This window comes from Taeniopygia guttata, chromosome Z (assembly GCF_048771995.1).
Source record: "Taeniopygia guttata chromosome Z, bTaeGut7.mat, whole genome shotgun sequence".
In the NCBI taxonomy this organism is placed as follows: Eukaryota; Metazoa; Chordata; class Aves; order Passeriformes; family Estrildidae; genus Taeniopygia; species Taeniopygia guttata.
The window spans coordinates 65,298,967-65,316,708 of record NC_133063.1 but is presented as its reverse complement, the minus strand read 5'-3'; the positions used below and the strand labels follow the sequence as shown (position 1 = coordinate 65,316,708).

General features: G+C 47.4%; 1 protein-coding gene across 1 annotated transcript; it reads right to left on the bottom strand.

The window, feature by feature from the left end:
* Window positions 1–338: 338 nt before the first annotated feature.
* OTP (orthopedia homeobox) lies at window positions 339–6,191 on the bottom strand. Its single transcript, XM_030258530.4, has 3 exons — window positions 6,155–6,191; window positions 4,757–5,166; window positions 339–869 (listed from the first exon to the last, which is right to left on the bottom strand). The coding sequence occupies exons 1-3, from the start codon at window positions 6,189–6,191 to the stop codon at window positions 339–341; spliced, it is 978 nt and encodes a 325-aa protein (XP_030114390.1).
* Between the last annotated feature and the right edge of the window lie 11,551 nt (window positions 6,192–17,742).

Below are 17,742 nucleotides of genomic sequence, written 5' to 3'. Positions count from 1 at the left end.
TCTTTGCAAAGCCAAAGCCGGACGGGCAGACGGCGGGAGAGCCGGGTCGTGGCGACGGAAGGAGGCAGAGCCGGGCTCGGCGCGGCCGCGAGTCCCCCCGCCGCCGGGCGGGGCGGACATCGGGGCACAGGGGTGCGCGGGTGATGCGCGGGGGAAGAGGGGGCTGTGGGGAGGGTCGGGGGTGTTTCTCGGCCCACAAACCAGTCTGTTGTTGTCTGATTTCAGATCCTGAGTCGACTCCCTGGTAAGTCGGGTGGGGGAAGGCGGGGGCGCGGGGCGAGGCGGGGGCGCGGGGCGAGGCGGCGGCGGCGGGGGCGGCGCGGGAGAGGCGCCGGCCATTAGGTGAAACTCATGGAGACTGTGTGCTCTAGTGCTTTGCGGCGGAGGGAGGCGATGCTGGTTCCCCGCCACACGTCGCTGCTGTCCGGGGAGCTGCAGAGCTGGGGAGAGCCCGTCACGTTGCTGGGGCCGGGCAGGGAGGCGGGCACCATGCCGGGGAAGGCGGGCTGGTAGAGGTGGGACTGCAGCCCGGCGCCGTTGGAGCCCGCCAGGCTGTTGGAGAGGCCCATGGAGTTGGGCGGCGGGCCGGCCGCCAGGCTGCACTGGGACAGGGACTGCGCCATGGCTTGCTGCCGTCCCAGCGCCGGCGGCAGCGGCAGCTGCGACACGCCGGGCATGGCGGCGGCGGCCCAGCGCGTGTCGTTGGCGTGGAAGGAGCACAGGCTGTCCCCCATGGCGGCGGCGGCGGCGGCGGCGGCCGAGGGGAACTGCGGCAGCCCCGGCGTCGGCAGCAGCGTGCCCGGGGCGCGGAACACGTTCGTGGTCTTCTTGCGCTTCTTCCACTTGGCGCGGCGGTTCTGGAACCAGACCTGCGGGCGGCGGGCAGCGACACGCTCCGTTAGCCACCACCACCTCCCCCCGCAGCACCGGGGCCCCCGCCGGGACCCCCGCCCCGGCTCCCGCCGCCCCCGCCAGCCTCGCCCCCACCGACCGCGGCAGCTCTTCACACCCGCAGCCCCACGCGCGTCCCCATCACAGGTTGACGAAACCGCTGGAACTTTTTATAACGAAAGCGATCAATTTGTTCGTCCTGGGCGGGAGACTCCAGGAGAGGAGCCTGGCCTTCCCACAGGAAAAAAAAAAAAAAAAAATTAAAAAAAAAAAAACCAACAACCACAAAAAAAAAAAGCCCCACCCAAGCAGCCTACGGCTCTGGCCCTTGCGTGGACACGCTCCCGCCGAGCCCTGCCCCGGGCCAGCCGCCTCGCCCCATGCCACCCGGGCCCGGCCAGGAAACCCTCGCACCAAACCGCCCGCATTTGGGTTTAAAAAAAACCCCAAAACATAACGAAATAAAACCTATAATAACAAAACCAGAGGTGGTTTAGGTGAGTGCCTGCTTGTGGTGGCACTGTGGCAGGGGTGGCTCGGTGGGTCTCTCCGCACCGCGGCCGAAAGCAACATGAGACAGTCGTAAGGTGGGAGAAAGCGCGTCCACCTAAAATCCGAGGGAACGCAGTGCCCCATCCTGCCGAATTCCACCCTCTCAGGCTCCATAAGCAGACTGAGAAAGGCGGACGCCAATTAGCGGGAATGAACGGCCGTGAGGGAGCTAAATATTATATGAATAATCGAAAAATCGCGTTCAATTATGTTTTAGGACTAATAGTCAAATTGTGGCTACAAAATCTTTTTATGTTTCATGGTTTGCTGGTGGTGTAAAGAATCTCCATCAGGTCTGATCGCCTAAGTTCATAACTGCGCTGCATATGCTTTTAAAATGTGAATGTTTCCAGTTGAAAACTGGTGCATGACAGATTAAAATGCAAGGAAAACCTGGGGGAGATTTTGAAAATGCACACATGACAACTCTAGAAATATATTAACCATGAGCATTTGGCAACTTTGAACTCCTTTGAAAATGCAACTAGCCCCTGAAAATTATTAATACAACAGTGAGAATCTAATGGAGGTTGGAATCTAAAAACCTACCTTGATGATATCTGCTGTTACAGTAATATAGACATACTGTAAATGTATTTTAAAATATATAGCCCATTTAATTCCCCAGCTATAAACGGGTGAGAGAGTGAAAGAGAGAAAGGGAGACAATATCACTTTTGGTTTTCTTCTCTTTTTTTAAATGTTCTTTTTATTTCTTTTTTTTTTTTTTATCTTTTTTATTTCTTTTTTTTTTTTTTTTTTTTTTTAAGAAGCCGAAGCTTTATGAAGATCTCATTGGAATCCAGCAGATGATTAATGTGAAGATTTGGTAGGAAATCTGGAGAGCTGTATTAAAGCTCAGATCTCAGGTTCATTTCGATCAGCCAGCCGTGAACTCTGGGCCGAATTCATTACACTTTAATAGTGCTGGGAGAGGAAGAAAATGCAATTTCTCATTCCATTAGAAAACTAGAAAATACTCTCAGCTTGTCCCCTATTAAGATGTGGCAGGTGACGGGACCATTGTGGGGGACACGGTCAATGGAATTACAGCACATTATTTTTGTTCATATAAAATATTGGAAGGCAAGCCTGACTGTGCAGAAGTTATTTCACTGATTTAGTTTTTATGTAAATAAAATATTGAAAGTTAATTAATCCGTGCTAGAGACTAATGATTATGCTTATTATATTGCATTTGATCGCGTAATTTGCATGATTCTCGCATTGCTGCTTAATAAGCCATTCCAGGTTATAAATAATTCTGAAATTGGTTTCTAATAATGGCATGCTATAAAAAGAATGGTTTTATTACAGCAGCTTGAAAAGCAGAGCAATATCAGATGTGGAATTGGACTCCCGTTTAAGCATCAGCCAGTTTAATAATTATTTAAATGTATCATATACATTAAATACAGATCTAAAATGAGGAAAGTGGTGATTTATCCTAGCATCAAAAACCCTTAAAAACAGATACAACCACTATAAATTAAGCATTTGGAGCATTCCTTAATCAGTGTGGAGCCCATGTACTGAAAGTAATGTGTGGGCTATCTGTTAACTACAAAGAAAACTGTAAAAACTGTTCTTTCTCATATAAGAACATAAACTAATTATTGTTTAATTTAAATTTGATCAAGGACCAGTGATACATCGGATTGTGAAGTAAATATATTAAATACTTTTTTGCCTTAGATCACATAATGTTAATCATTTTGAAGTGTTAATTAAGAAGGTTATGTTGATCTGATTACTTCTTAAATTACAGAACATTATTGTAAAAAAAATTAAATTGACACTCTATTAAACTGTTTTTATCAGCAGTCTCGAGCTATTAGCATTGGTTTAAGATTATGCCAAGGCCATTAAAACACTTTGTCTTTCTTTCTACGAATTTCTTTGATGTGCTGTTAGAAAATAACTATTTCAATTTTATATTTTACTTCATTTGCCACACTCCTAATATTGAAATTGGTATCATTAACCTTTGGGAAACCCAATAAAGTTTAATAGACCTCGTTTTCTTTTTTTCATAGAGTCAGTTGTCCAATTATATTTTATTTGTGAATCTAATTTCTTTTTTAATTTAAACTAATTATAGTTCTGTGTAGGCTGAATCAAATTGTTTTACTTTTTAAAAGCAGACGCGCTTTTTCTGTCACATTCAAGAACGGAATCTGTTTTCCTTCATAAAACGTTCATTTAGGGATTTCTCTTCACGTGTCTTTATTTATCTGAGGAGCCTGTGCTTGCCGATAGGGATTTTGAACAATGACTGCGCTGAAGTGCTTCAGCAGCGGCAGTCCCGGTGCACTGTACTGAGCCGGGATGCGCATCCCACAAGTGCTTCTATTATGCAGGCTTTCATTCTTTGGAATGGACTCGCCTGGAAAGTCGCTAAAATAATCTTATGTGCAAAAAAGCAGCGTCTGAGCAGTATAGCGCTTTGAACCTTCTCCCCCTTTACCAAATTTCGTTTACATTTATTTGCCTAAATAGTTTCCTCCTGCCCTGTGTGCATATATGTCTATGTACGTATGTATATATATATATATATATATATATATATATATATATATGTATGTATGTATTTTAGAGGACAAAGTGCACCCTAAATGTTGAAGTCACCCACTAACCCCACCGTTCCCAGGCATTATAAAAGCCAGTATGGGGAAAGTCCGAGTCCAAACACAACTGGCTTTTATCGAAGTGCCTTTTCCCGAGCCGTTATGCCTTCCCTCGCACCCCACCTCGGCTCTCAGGGCGGTGGGCTTTGGCAGATGCCCCTTCCCGGCGGTGCCGCGGCCGTGTCGCCATCAGCACCCTGGACAGTGGCCCTGCCGTCGGCTACCTGGACAGCGGCCCCGCGGTCGCCACCGGCTTCCGCTCCCGAGGAAAAAGTCATTCCCGGCAGGTTCGGCTCTTAGCGCCAGGCTATTGCGAGAACTGAGATGGTTCTTCTCGGGCTGTCCCTCCCCGGACTCCTTCCAGCCGCGGGTCGGGCCGTGGAGCTGAGGGAAGCTCAGCCTATGCCCCGCTCGGGAACACCGCGCTGCAGGTGGGTAGGATAGAAGAAAAGGGGGCACCCCAAGGTGACATTTTCGCGGAAAGGGGAGCGACGCATGTCTGATTTCAAGGCTTTCTGACCAAACTGTTGCTTTCAGAGGTGCGTTATTTACCCCGCCGTCGGGCTGAGGTTTGGGGCACCCACCCCCCTCCCCGTTGTGCCTGACCTCGCCGCCGCCCGGCCGCGCAGCCGTCCGTGCGACTGTGGAAGGGCCGGCAAGCACTGCGCGGGGGCGGCTTTTCATACCTGCACCCGGGACTCGGTGAGACCGATGCGCAGGGCCAGCTCCTCCCGCATGAAGATGTCCGGGTAGTGAGTCTTGGCGAAGCTCCTCTCCAGCTCGTTGAGCTGAGCTGGCGTGAAGCGAGTGCGGTGCCGCTTCTGCTTCTGCTGACCCTGCTGCTGCCCGGCCTGGCTGGAGTTCTGGCCGCCCTGCTGGCCTTGCTGCTTGTCAGGGTCTTTGGCGCTAACGGCTAGGGAGCTGGGGTTGGATCCCACCGTGGTGATGTCCTCCCCCGGCAGCAGGGTGGTCCCTTCCACCGTGTCCGAGTTGGGAGCCATGTCTCCCGGGTGTCCCCCCGGATCCGAGCCCCCGACGCCCAGCCGACACTTGACCGCCTCCCGGTGTCCCAGCAGCTCGGCGGCGTCTTTCATCCCTGCGGAAGCAAAGGAGCGGCAGTCACTCGGCTGCAGCTGAGCATAGATCCATCCACCAGAGCCTCTCTCCAGTGCACTGAACTGGAGAGAGACATCCAACCACTGCCACCGCCTCCGCCCCGCCGTCCCCCGGCCGGCCGCCCGCCAGACCCGCAGCCCTGCTCGGTTCCACGACACGGAGAGACACGGGCCCGGGCGACCCGGGCACAGGGGTGAAAACTTTACATCGAGCAGCTCCTCTTCCTGCTGAAATAACCAGTTCCCTGCCCGGCCTTCCCTTGCAAGACCAAGGGAAGGGAAGAGGAGGAGAGCAAGTTTTCACGGGTTCAACTTGGATTTTCCAGCGGAGCTGGTAAGAGAAAGAGACGGAGAGAAAGAAATAAGGCTCGAACCGCTCTGTTGCCGGGAGCGCTACCTCCACGACAGATGCGCGGGGACTTCGGTCAGTCTGGCCGATCTTTCCCCTCTCCTCCCTCCGCTTCTCTAAACAAACTCATGAATAACCATAAATAGATATAAATAGATAGATACAGATATTTCTCTCTTTTTCTTTTCTTTTATTTTTTTTTCCTTTTTTTTTTTTTTTTTTTTTTTTTAAGGAAAGGGAAGGAGAAAAGCAAACGGACGAGCAAGAAAAGGCCACACAGAACTCCGTAAACACCATCGAGCTCATCTGTCCTAAAATAATAATCATCATAATAATAATAATGTGTAGGTATGTATATAAAAACTGGGGAGAGAAAAATTAAATGATCCACAACTCGCTGTAGATCTACATATACCGTAGGTCTCACTCTCTTCTTTTTTTATGTTAAATCAAATTAAACTTTAATACAGTACAATTACTTTTAAAGGAATTAGCCCATTTAGAACGCATTAAGGTAAAATAAGGAACAAATTGTCAATTTCCTGCCCCGGCTTCCTCCCCGCTCACCGCCGCAGCCGGTGCAGCCGCCGTAGGGCGGGGGGGTGCCGGGTGAAACTCACCGAGACGGGCGTCCAGGAGGTCGGCGTGAGACAGCATCGCGCACCGCTCCAGGGCGAAGGCTGTTCCCCCCCAAATTTTAGCGGCCTTAAGTTATTTAAAATAGATATAAGATATGAGATATATATATATATATAGATATATATATATATAGATCGTCTAAATGAAAGAAAATTCGGTGTGTGGTTAAAAAGGGGGTCTCTTGCATTATAATGTCCTTTAGAGAGACGGGGAGGTGCTTAACACTTCAATGAACCCGTGAGCAGCTCGGCGCGGGGACCAATCAGGAGGGCAGCCTGCAAATGTCAGCGCCCGGAGCGCCCCGCTCCGCCCGCCCGCCGCCCGCCCGCTGCCGCCGCCCAGGCCTCCCGCCGCCCCGGCCCGGCCCGGCCCGCGCCGTGCCCGCGCTCCCGTACCCTGCTCCGCTCGCCTTGGCCGCCCGCCTTCTCCTCCTCTCCTTCTCTTCCAAGTGCACATTTGCCACACTCCGCTCCGGGTCGCCCCTGATGTATCGGCTTTTATTGTTTTTAATGCCTCCTCGGAGCGCACCCTCTCACCGATCAGTCTCCCGGGGGTCCCGCAAGCTCAGAGCCCACCAAGGGCTGCGAGCGGGGCAGGCGGGCGGCGCGGGGTCGGGCAGCGCCAGCCTCGCTGGCCGGCGGCCCCGGGGAACCGGGAGCGGGAGCGGCAGGGGAGGCTGAAGCCAGGCTTTCACCCACACAAGCCCCGACGGCTGCTGGGCGTCGAGGAAAGAGAAACTTGCCCGAGTTCCCGCAGCGGGCCGTGCTGCACAGGCTGCCTGGCCCCCGAGGCTGCCCACCACCTCGGCCCGGCCCCGCTCGGTGCCGAGGCAGAGCGCAATGAGGGGAAAGGGAGCCCAGCACCACGCGTGCCGGCCGCCCGGGGAGCTCTGCCTCCCCCCCCCCGCCCAGGATTTTAACGCCCTTAAGCCCTAATTTTCGGGTAAAGTTTCCAAGTTCGGCTAGCCTACAAACTGAACTTAAAGCAGTAAATAAAGTTAAATGCTTTTTATTTTCCTCTTGAATATATTAAACTACTTGAACAATTTAAAGTGCTTTGCAGAAGTGAAGCGAACCATTTCTAATGTTCTGATTTTTCAAAGCCAGCCAACAACAAAGTTTAGATTAGTAATATATTTCTAACCAGAGTAATTTTCAAGATCATTAGGCATTTATGTAATTAGTGCCAAATCTATAAGCTTTTATTACGATTATTAGAGTAAAATCAGTATAAATTTGTACTAATTTACTACTGTTTAGACTTGGCTGTCAAGCCAAGAGGTTCTTATTGTAAATGATAACTGAGGAAATTAAGTGCAAAATTCTGTACCATTTCTGATCTGCTCCTAAACAATCCGTTTCAATTGTATTTGTAGCAGAACATAATGCCCTTTTAAAGTTATTTGACTTGTATTTTTATTTGCAAAACAAGAAAAATACCCTCTACGCGGGCACAATGAAAACTGATATTTACTACTTCCAACTTGATTAACATTGATTTTTAATTCAAAAGTGATGCAATTAAGATTATTCATTTAGTGCAAATAAAGCTTCCACCAAAAAGCGAGCCCAGTGAAGTCTATGTTAAATAAAACGGAGCCAATGGCGGGTTTTTTTTCCGCCATCCAATTGACTTACACGAAACACTGTAAATACTGCATGCGAACAGATGCAAGAGTGGTTTTGTTTGCAGCTCAGATGTGCAGTGGTTTCGGCAGAGACTGAAGGAGACAAAGGAACCGGCCGACCGATCTCTAGGGCAGTTTTGCTGCCTTTTTTTTTCCCTCCTCCCAGGCTACATTGATTCAATTCAGCTTTCGAGACCTCGGGCTGTTGCAAAGAACCTGGGTGCTTGGGAACGGCCGCTCAGAGCAGGGAGAGAGACCCAGAGCCGGGCCACAGTTTAGCCGGAGACAGAGAGAGAAAGAAATGAGATGGAGGTGGGGTGGGAGTTTCGGGATTATTATTTTTCCCCGGCTGGATGGGTGACTGCGGAGATAGCATATTTGCTGTGATTTTTTCCTTTGAAAATTATTCTCTGCGTGCAGCTGTAGGGCAGGAGGGGAAGACCCGGCGGTGGGAACTGCTGGGAGGAGTCCCCCGGCCCGCTGCCGGGCGTCGGGACCCGCGGAGCGGAGCCGGCGGAGTCGCTGGGGAGACGGGCCGGCGGCGCGCAGCCTTTCGTGGCCGCGGGAGTCTGGCCCTGCCCGGGCCGGGGTGAGGCGAGCGGCCAGGGCTGGCCGGGGCGTCAGGGGTTCAGTTTTGGCTGTATGTACCGGCACAAGTGTGCGGGCGCTCCAGGTGCCTGCAGCCGGCTGCTGCCGAGCGCGCCGTGGGCAGGGTGGCAAGGCGTGCGTCTGCATCTATTCCGTGTTGTTGTATGTTTCAGATCGATAAATAAATGTGTAATAGTTAATGTGCAGACACATCAGAGTAATAACAATGGGATGAAATCAAAGGATTATCAATCTCTGTTAGTAACTGCTGAATAACAATGGTGCGGTGTGATTGATAGCGCGCTTCATTTTATGACTTTTCTATTGCTCTTGATTTTTATAGCAGTATAAACAAACTAAATCATTTCTTCCAAGACTTCAGATCGCAATTGTCTTAAGGGAAGGAGGGAAATCAGAGAAGGAAGTCTGTGGGAGAGAAAAGAGCGAACTGGGCTGACACTAACGCGTGTCAGAAAGAAAATTACAATGGGGCACATGTAAAATACCCTAATCACATTCCGCTTTCGCGCACTCCTGTTTTGTCAAGTGCCCGAATTCACCTGGGCAGCGTCGGAGATGTATTTACAAGGATTTTATTCCCCGTCATCTTTCCATTTTCCCAGTGTAGCCAGAAAACTGCCAGTCAACTCCATTCCCTGTTACAATTTACGGTATTCCCCACATGATCATAGGAACTGAAGTTCCTAACAAGGAAAGGCTTTAGCACAATGGCCAAAAATCTTCAGAGTGACACGAGTGTCTTCAGAAATCACTTCAGAGCAAAGTAAAAGGATTTTCTATGACGGATCCAGTGATTTTTCCTCAATAAATAGGTTTTAGATTGTTACACACACGTAGAACTGGAACAAAGGGCAGTACCAGAAAATATATTGGTTGCCCCTAATAAAATTTATTTAGACAGTTTATTTCTCATAAAAAATAGAGATTGAATTTCGTACAGAAGCGCCTGCCAAGAGGCCAGGCACTGGGAGATCATCTCCCCCCGCACCTGCCTTTGCCTTTCTTTCCTTTTCCATCCCATCCCTTCCTTTCCCTGCCCTGCCCGGCGGCGCCCGGCGGGCCCGATCCCGGGGTCCCGGCCGGAGCTGGCTCTGCCCTCCCCTGCACGCCCCCCGCCCCCGCCAGCCGATCCGCCCGAGCGAGGCCGCGGGAGCGGGGCGTGCCGCGTCTGGGAGTAATATAACCCTAATTCTCCAGCGCTGTGACCCCGGTAAGAAAGGGTAGAGAACTTTCCAAACCCCAGAGCTTCCCCTCTCCCCTTCCCGCTAAACTCAAGCCCTGATTGAATGAGGCTGTAATATAAACAAGTGTATTTAACCAATTCTGCTCTGATTTAGAAACAGAACCTTCTTTTATCAGAATAATTATATTTGGACCGAGAAACACAGTAAAATAAGGTTAAACTGCTAAAGTCAGCAGGGTGGCCCAGCATAAATGGCTGATAAGATTTGTAATTTGATATTTTATTTATGTATTTCTTGAGCATCCATCCAGTTAAACCGGCTGCTGTATGCAGAGCACCGTAATTGGTTTTTACACGTAGCAACGCTCACAGCATTTACCAAATGCAACTTTTGGTTGCTGGCTTGTTCGCGCGGCTTTTTTTTTTTCTTTTTTTTTTTTTTCTTTTTATTTCTAGACAGTAGTGCTGAAATATCGGATATTATTATTCACATTCCCGCTGTTCAGTGCTGCATTGTAACATTGTTCGCTTTAATGAGAAGCGCCTCCCTCAATAATTAACGACCTCCCATTTCCCTATTTTCTTGCCTGATGAAAAGAATCAATTTTAATTCATTGTAAATTACAGCTATGCTTTTGAGTGTTATTTGCTTACTTTTCCACATCGACATTTCCTAAACACAAATGACAAATCAAACTATATACTTTCGTTAGGGGTAATTTGGAGTTAAGAAATGGAAAAGCATAAACACGTGTTTTCATTTCAATCAACCCTCTCGAAAATATGACTTCTTTGGAAACGAAGGACAAGGCTGCCAGCAGCTACAGATCCCAATTTATACATTCTAGTCAGAGCTAAACGTGACGATCATCGCCGCTTTACGACACTAGGCTGCATGTAGCATTTTGTCGCCGCTATAAATACACTTCTTTGAAAGCAACTTTGTGAAGTTTAAAGGCATCCGAGGCAAGAACGCTCGCAGCTGATCAGAAATGAAGCCGTCAGGTGTCTTGAAAACAGCCTCCCTAAGGTCGGCGGGGAGAGCTCGGACCACCTGACACCTCTCCTCAAACACTGTTAAGTACAGCATTTTCCCATTTTCTTATTCATGTAAATATCTGCATCCGGCTACAGAGGAGCCAAAGGCAGCGCCTGCGACTGAATCCTCGCGGGCAAGCTGCAGGCAATCTCTCGACAGTGAAGCGGTTCCTTTAGATTGAAAGGATGGCTTCTATCAATTAATTTTAATCAGAGCGATGACAACCAGTCTTTTATGGGGAAAAAGCTATTTTAATATAAAGGAATGCCTGATGCCCCTGCCCGCTCTCACCCGACCAGATGCAAACTCTTTACACACAAAAGTCACCTCCCCCTCTCCATCCAGCTTCGTAACGCATGCATGCATTAAGTATGCATAAGCTTTTCACATAATATTAAGTTCATAAACTTAAAAATGCGCAGCCGAAGCGTAACGCGCTGTGCTGTAGCTTTTGCAGTCGGACAGGAATTATATGGGCTGCCCCGAAAGGCGAAGGGAGCGCAGGTATGAATAATTTTTCACATACATCTCAGTTTAGCCAAACAGTACACTTCCGGGGAGACTTACTACTGAACCTTGAGGAATTTTTTTAAACACATACCTGTATTTTTAAAATCCCCATCCGCCAAGTGTACCAAGGACAAAATATACACCAGAGGCTAACGTGGATGGAGTATTTAACGTTCTCCCCTTTTAAGGCCACAGTTTTAATCCCTTCAATTGCATAGGTGCTATATAGTAATAAGGAACATACATATTTTGTTTGTATGTGTTAAGTTGGCTGCTTTTCTGATTTCTATTTACTCAAGATAAATAATCATATATCAGTTATTCAGTTAGGTGACAAGTCTAGTAATTGGAATAAAAAGAAAACATCTCATCCTTATCTCTTCCTCTAACTAGATATAGCGCTAATAAGACTGCATCAATCTTATCTGGCAAATAAATAAAATAGACAAACAAACAAATTCGCCTCCAACAAGTTAATGTGGTGTATCTGAGTGGAAAGTAGATATTTTCACGCATTCTGGAGATGAGGAGTGACTTTTAATAAAATCACAAGAAAAACAAATGTAATTCTGTAAGCAATTTCAGAGCTCAGCCATCTCTCTCCCGCGCCGTTACTTAGCATTCTCCAGCCGCCCTAACCTTTTCTTTTAAAAACCAGTTAGTTCCAGAAATATGACTGTCACTCAATCTGGGACCTTTCGATCCACCTTCCTTTATTATTTGGGGGCAATCCTAGAAGTAATATGGCTTATTTTACAAGGATGATTTTTGTTGACTTTTTTCTTTCCCTCCCTCTCCCTTTCCTTTCCCCTCTTGCCCGAGCGCAGCTAATTCGGGGCGTCTATATTCACTCAATTAGAGAAATCTAAAGAGAAAATCGATCTTCCATCTGCAGAAATGCCAGCTTAACAAATTAGATTCTTGTTTCGTGCAGGTGATTTGGTGACAGTTGGGGAATTAGAAGTAATAAGTTGTTGTGTTTGAGACCACCTCCTCGCCCCCGGCCCTCCGCCCTGCCCCCGGCCGGGCCGCGCCAGGGGAGCGCCGCGCCCGCGCCTCCTCCGCCGGCCGGGCGGGCGAGCCGCCGCCGCCACCGCATCTCCCGCTGTAATTAGTGCTGCTGCCCTCCATGTGGGCTCGATTAAACCGTGATTTAGCCGAAAGAAATATAATTATGGCTGCAAATAAAATAATCAGCATTGAAGAGCGATTTCCTTAATGAGATGGAGCGGTTGCACGTCACGGAGTAAAGGGGTCTCATTAGGAGGTGGTAATGAGGCTTGGGTGAATATTGGGAGTTACACAAAATATCTAAACTGCTGAGAATACACAGCGCCGGACTTCGACTGGGGTTCCCGCTCCCGGCCGGGCCCAGGGACCGCCGGCCGCTGTCCCCCACCCTGCCCCGGGTCCTGGGCTCCCCGCCGCCCCTGTGGACGCCGCCGGAGGACGGGGCATTGGCGGCCACAGCGCTCTGCCGCCCGCCGGCAGCGCCCGGAGACGCGCTCCGGGTATGGCTGGTTTAAAGAGCCGGCAGCGCGGCCATTTTAACGAGGCGAGCGGCAGAGCAGCAGCGCCGGCGGCCGCCCCCGCTGCCGGCCCGCCCGGTGCTCCCCGCGGCCGCCGGCCCCGACAATCAGCAGCTGGGAGAGCCGCGCCCGGCGGCCAGACACAGGGCGAAATGAGGCCGCGGACCGGCTGAGCAGCCCGCACCCCGAACGGCAGAGCCGGAGAACGTGAATTATTCCCGATGCGGCCAATTAGGGAAATGGATCCCGACTCGATCGCCACAGAGCGCCGGGGCGCCGCAGGCGCGAAGCCGCCAAGATGGTGGCGCCGGCGGCCGCCTGCCGCGCATGCGCGGCGGGGATGGCGCGGAGATGGCGCTGCGTCCTGCGGAAAGTACGTGAGGGCCGTGCCGAGCGGCGGGAGGGAACGCGTGGTGCTGTCTTCTTTCCACCCCACCGCCGTAGCTTTGCGTTCCTTTTTTAACAGTTAAAATGGGTCACGTCTTGGTGTTTTGTCGTCTAATGGAGAAAAACGGCAAAGCGGCTTGCCTATGAAGTACTAAAATAAAGGCTAGGGTGTTTGTCATTCTCTGCTTAAACACTTGGTAACTTAAAGAAGAGATGGAACCTACATTTTGTTCTCATTATCATTGAAAACAGTTCATTCTTCAGCCTGATGCCTGCAGTAGATCTAAAGGTCAAGTTTCTTGATGAGGAACAAAGTCTGTGTGACATTAGCAAAAAGTGAGGCGAGGCTGTGCTCGGCAGCAGGGGGGAGGAGAGCTGCAGGAGCACTGGTGGCCCCTGGGTTGAAGACTTGTCCTACTCTTCTATCGTGGAGAAGTGGTTTTGGTTTTTTTACTTGTTTTGGATTTTTTTTTTTTTTAATTGACTGACCTCTGTGTTTTCACTGTAGCAGTCTTCATAGTCTTAAGGTCTTATCTAAAATATAGGTATATATTTAAGATGGGTATACATACACACACATGCGAAACAGTGACACTTGTCTCCCTTTTTGGTACTTCGTACCACGATGGAGTCTTGCCAGTTCCAGGCAGACTGTAATACAAGATATCCTGTTGGCAGTGTTTATGAACATAACCATGCTAATTCTAAGGGACAGCTCTTTCTTCAAGTTGTTGTTTGATTGTTGGTTTTTTTCTTCTAGGAGAAAACATTTTTCAGTTATAAATGTTTGGTTCTGTTGTGAGATATTGCAAATAATGTTTAGGGGGAAAAAAAATCAGGATTATCAGGAAACTCTCTTACTGGTTGGAAAAAGAGACATGTTTTCTCAGCAAATACTCTTTTTGAGTTCTTGGGTTTCTACAATTTTCAGAACATTCCCACCATTGTTTGTTTAGTCTGTGTTCTTTTTTCTGCACTGACACAAACTCTTTTGCCTGCACGTCTCTCTCCTCCTGGCAAGTGGTTGATAGTTCTGTCATGGCTTACAGTGTTTGAAATTACATCCTGCACAAAGAAGCATCTCTGTCTCCTAAAGTTGTCATGAATCTGGTACAGTCTTCTAATGCTTCAGTTTACACTTCAGTGTAGTTTGTTCACTTATACCAAAGGACAGAAGTACTAAAATGAAATAATCATGACATCACCACTGGGAGAACAAACTTGAAACACTTAGGTTTTTGTGGGGGTGTTTTGTAATTTTTTTTTGTGTGTGTGTGGAAAAGTGAAGTAAGGGTTGGAGGGACAAATTAATTTTCTGAATAATAAAATGAAACTGTGGTGCTATTGGTAACCTGTCCTGGTAATAGTGGTCTACTGCTTTGCCTAGTAATCTAAGACAAAGTACAGTTTGTCTGTCTGGCTAGTCAAGCATCTGCACAGTGTGGGTTTTTCTTTTGCCCACAGACCTGCAGAACATTCTCTACATTTTCCTGTTTGAGCTTCACGAAGGAGATGTAAACTGGGAATTGAATTCTCTGTTTCTGAAGGAACTCTGTGTGAAGAGTAGCATATCTCTTTGACATTAAGCCAGCTATGAAGTCCTTTTAATCACAGGCATCTGATGATGTTGTAATTTTTGAGTAAAGTTTGGTATTTGGATGTCTAAATAGAGTATTGGTCTAGTTCCAATTGAGTTTTTTATTAAAAGTTAATTGGAGCCTTTCTGAAAGGTGCTATGTTTGGTGCAGAAGGGACTGGAATCTTCTGTTTATCCACAGAATGTCCAGTGTTCAAAAAATGTCACCATTCTTACCTTGATCCTCATTTCTGTGAAGCTGTGATGTTGCTCTGGCAGCACTCCTCTTAATGGTAAAATTAATGACAGAAAAGTAGTTTCCATGTCAGATCTAGGCTCCTTTGAAGGAGCCTTCACTGCCTTCTCGCCCTGGCAGTGAAGACCTAATATGATGGCTTTTTAGGTCTGTCTTTCTAAAAGCTCAGTGATATTCAGAAATGGACAAGGTTCACCAGCTCACTTTGTGTAGGCTGGTGAACAGTGTATAGGCATTGTTGATAATTACAAATTTAAAATTGGTTTGACTAAGTAATCTGAGGTTTGTTAGCTTTGGTGTGAAAATTACTTAATTTTCATCACTTCAAAAGCTTTTCTTTCCTCTCCACTGGCTCCATCTACTGTGTCTGAGGATACATGTGGAATTTCAGATGTCTTCTGATTGGATTCTCATGAGTCCATAGCCAGAAATTACCAGTTGACTCAAAATTCCTTGAACTGGTGGGTAGCACTCCAAAAATAGCAAAGGCAAACAAAATGAGAGTTTATTACTGGCACATTAAAAAACAAATGTTTTAAAAAGTTCAGTAGTTGTGTATTTTTATATCACTGTTGTAGTTTCAATTATAACTTTCTTAATTTAGAAAGGTATAAAACCTAGGTTTACAGTTGTTTAATTTGCTTAACAGCCAATGTTTAGTTAATCACATTTTTTCCCCATACTGTTAAAAAGGCAGTCTTCTCCTTTGTACTCCCTTGTTTCTTATTGCAATTTTGTTTGAATGTGACAATGGTATTTGATGCATTTATGGAGGTGAGGCCTATCAGTAGGCACTGGCCATGATAAAGCCTTCAATGAAGGAAGCTTCTTAACTCACTGGTTTCTCTGACAAAGCTTCCTTGTTGTCATCAAGGATTATTGTTATACTTGTTGTTATACTTGTCTTCCACTGAGTTTTGGCTACTGGTTTTGTGTGCCCCTGTAGCAGCCAGAGGCCCTGCAAGACCTCCCTGGCGGTCACTTGCCTAAGATAAGAAATGCCTAGCCATGATGACTGGACCAAAGTAGCCCCTCTTCTGCATTCGGACGCTCATTATCTCTCTGTAAGACCATAGGTCCTGTTTGCTTGAACCTGTCTATTGGAAAATTTCCAACACGCCTGTACCCTATATAAACCCCCATTTCTGCCCAGTTTGGCAGAAGAGCTGTCACTGAGAACCTTCGCAGGAGCTGCCAATAGAGACACTGCTGTGGAACCTCATACAGCCTTCTCCTCTCTCTTCCTATGCGTCTGTGAGGCACCTAGCAAACAAGGAGCTGAAATCACTGGAGAGCTGAATTCACCAAAGAGCTGATCTCAGTTAAGAGCTGAGCTGCTTGCCAAGATGGCCTGTGGCTGGGAGCTTGCCGGAGGGACCTGGACAGGTTGTGCTTATCAGCCCAGTGCTATCCGGGACACCTATGGCAGCTGGCAGCCAGGGTCAGAGGGACCTCAGACCCCAGGCCGAAATAATCCACCATTCAAGTGTGAAAATACAGCTCCCTGCTGCCACCACAAAACACAATGGAGTTTCCTTCATTTGGGAAAATGGCAGCAGCGTGGAGAGTGTATGTTTACCCTCAGCAAAACTACAGTCCTGCTCAACAAGTTTTCTCTGACTTCTGCTGATAGCAGGATGACTGGGGAAAAGTCGCCTTAGTCTGGTCTGGTATCAGGAGCTGTTCTGGCTTCTCACAAATCCTGTAGTGTTCTGGGTGTTAGTGTTCAAACCTTCCTTTTACAGGTGCAGCATTGGTTCAGTTTGGTGCCTAGGTATTGTGTAAGTGACCTGAGAAAAATGAAACATAACTCATTAGTCCTTTTATGGAGGCACTGATTTTTATGCTTCATAAAATGTGAAGTTTATCTTCTTTGTTGAAAACAGAAGACAAACTAAATATGATCAATTGGTTTTGAGAGCTACTCTGTTCATTTACAAATGAAGTATTTTTTACTCATTTTTAACCTGCTCCTTTAGAAACATGTAGAAGCTGTAATAGAGCAGAAAACTGAGTCACTAAAAGCATCCAGAGGAATTTAATTTTATTTTCATCAACTAATCTACCCACTCATATCTATCTGTGTAAACTAATTACTTTTTTAATTAGGTAGCCTTTTTGATTGCTTATGGAGAGCTGTGGTGAAATTTACTGCTAATTATGCAGGGGCAGAAGGAGGCCTCTGGATTGTTAGGAAAGATGAGAAAATTTTATTTTCTTCTGTTGAAATGGAGAGCAAGTAGTAATTGATACATAAATAATGTGCTTATTTTTCCAATTTCAACCTATTCAGCCGCTGTTAACCTTATTAACTGAGGCTCTTTCTGTGGGTTACTAGGTTTCCTTCCATCTAATGTAACATCTACAGTAACTTCAGAACAGTAAGAAAACAAAACTGTTGTAGAAGTTTTTCTTCTTTAAGACAATGTTAATGTTGAGTGGTTCTAGAGTGGTGATGTTTGCCCTGAAATGCTGGCTGCTGAGATGTGCTAGCAAGCAGTCTGCACAGTTCAAGAGCTGATTTTTTCACTGTGGTTGAATTTGCATTCTGGGGACGGTGGCAAGTACATATCCCTTTTGCCATCACCTTTGAAGTCCTAAGCCCATAATTGGATTTATTGTGAGCCCTCTGTTACGTGTGGTAACAGAGCATAGCCAAGATTGCACATGGAAGAAAACCCATAAGTGGTCCTCCTCTGTATTTTCTGTCCAGCGTCCTTAGAAGCGGGTTCCTTGAGAGATCACATGGGAGAAGGGTTGTTAAGATGGTTAGGCAATAGACAAAACATTTTCTTCTCCCTTCCCTCAGTTTGTAGTCCCACTCTGCATCTGTATGAACAGAGAGGCTTTGAA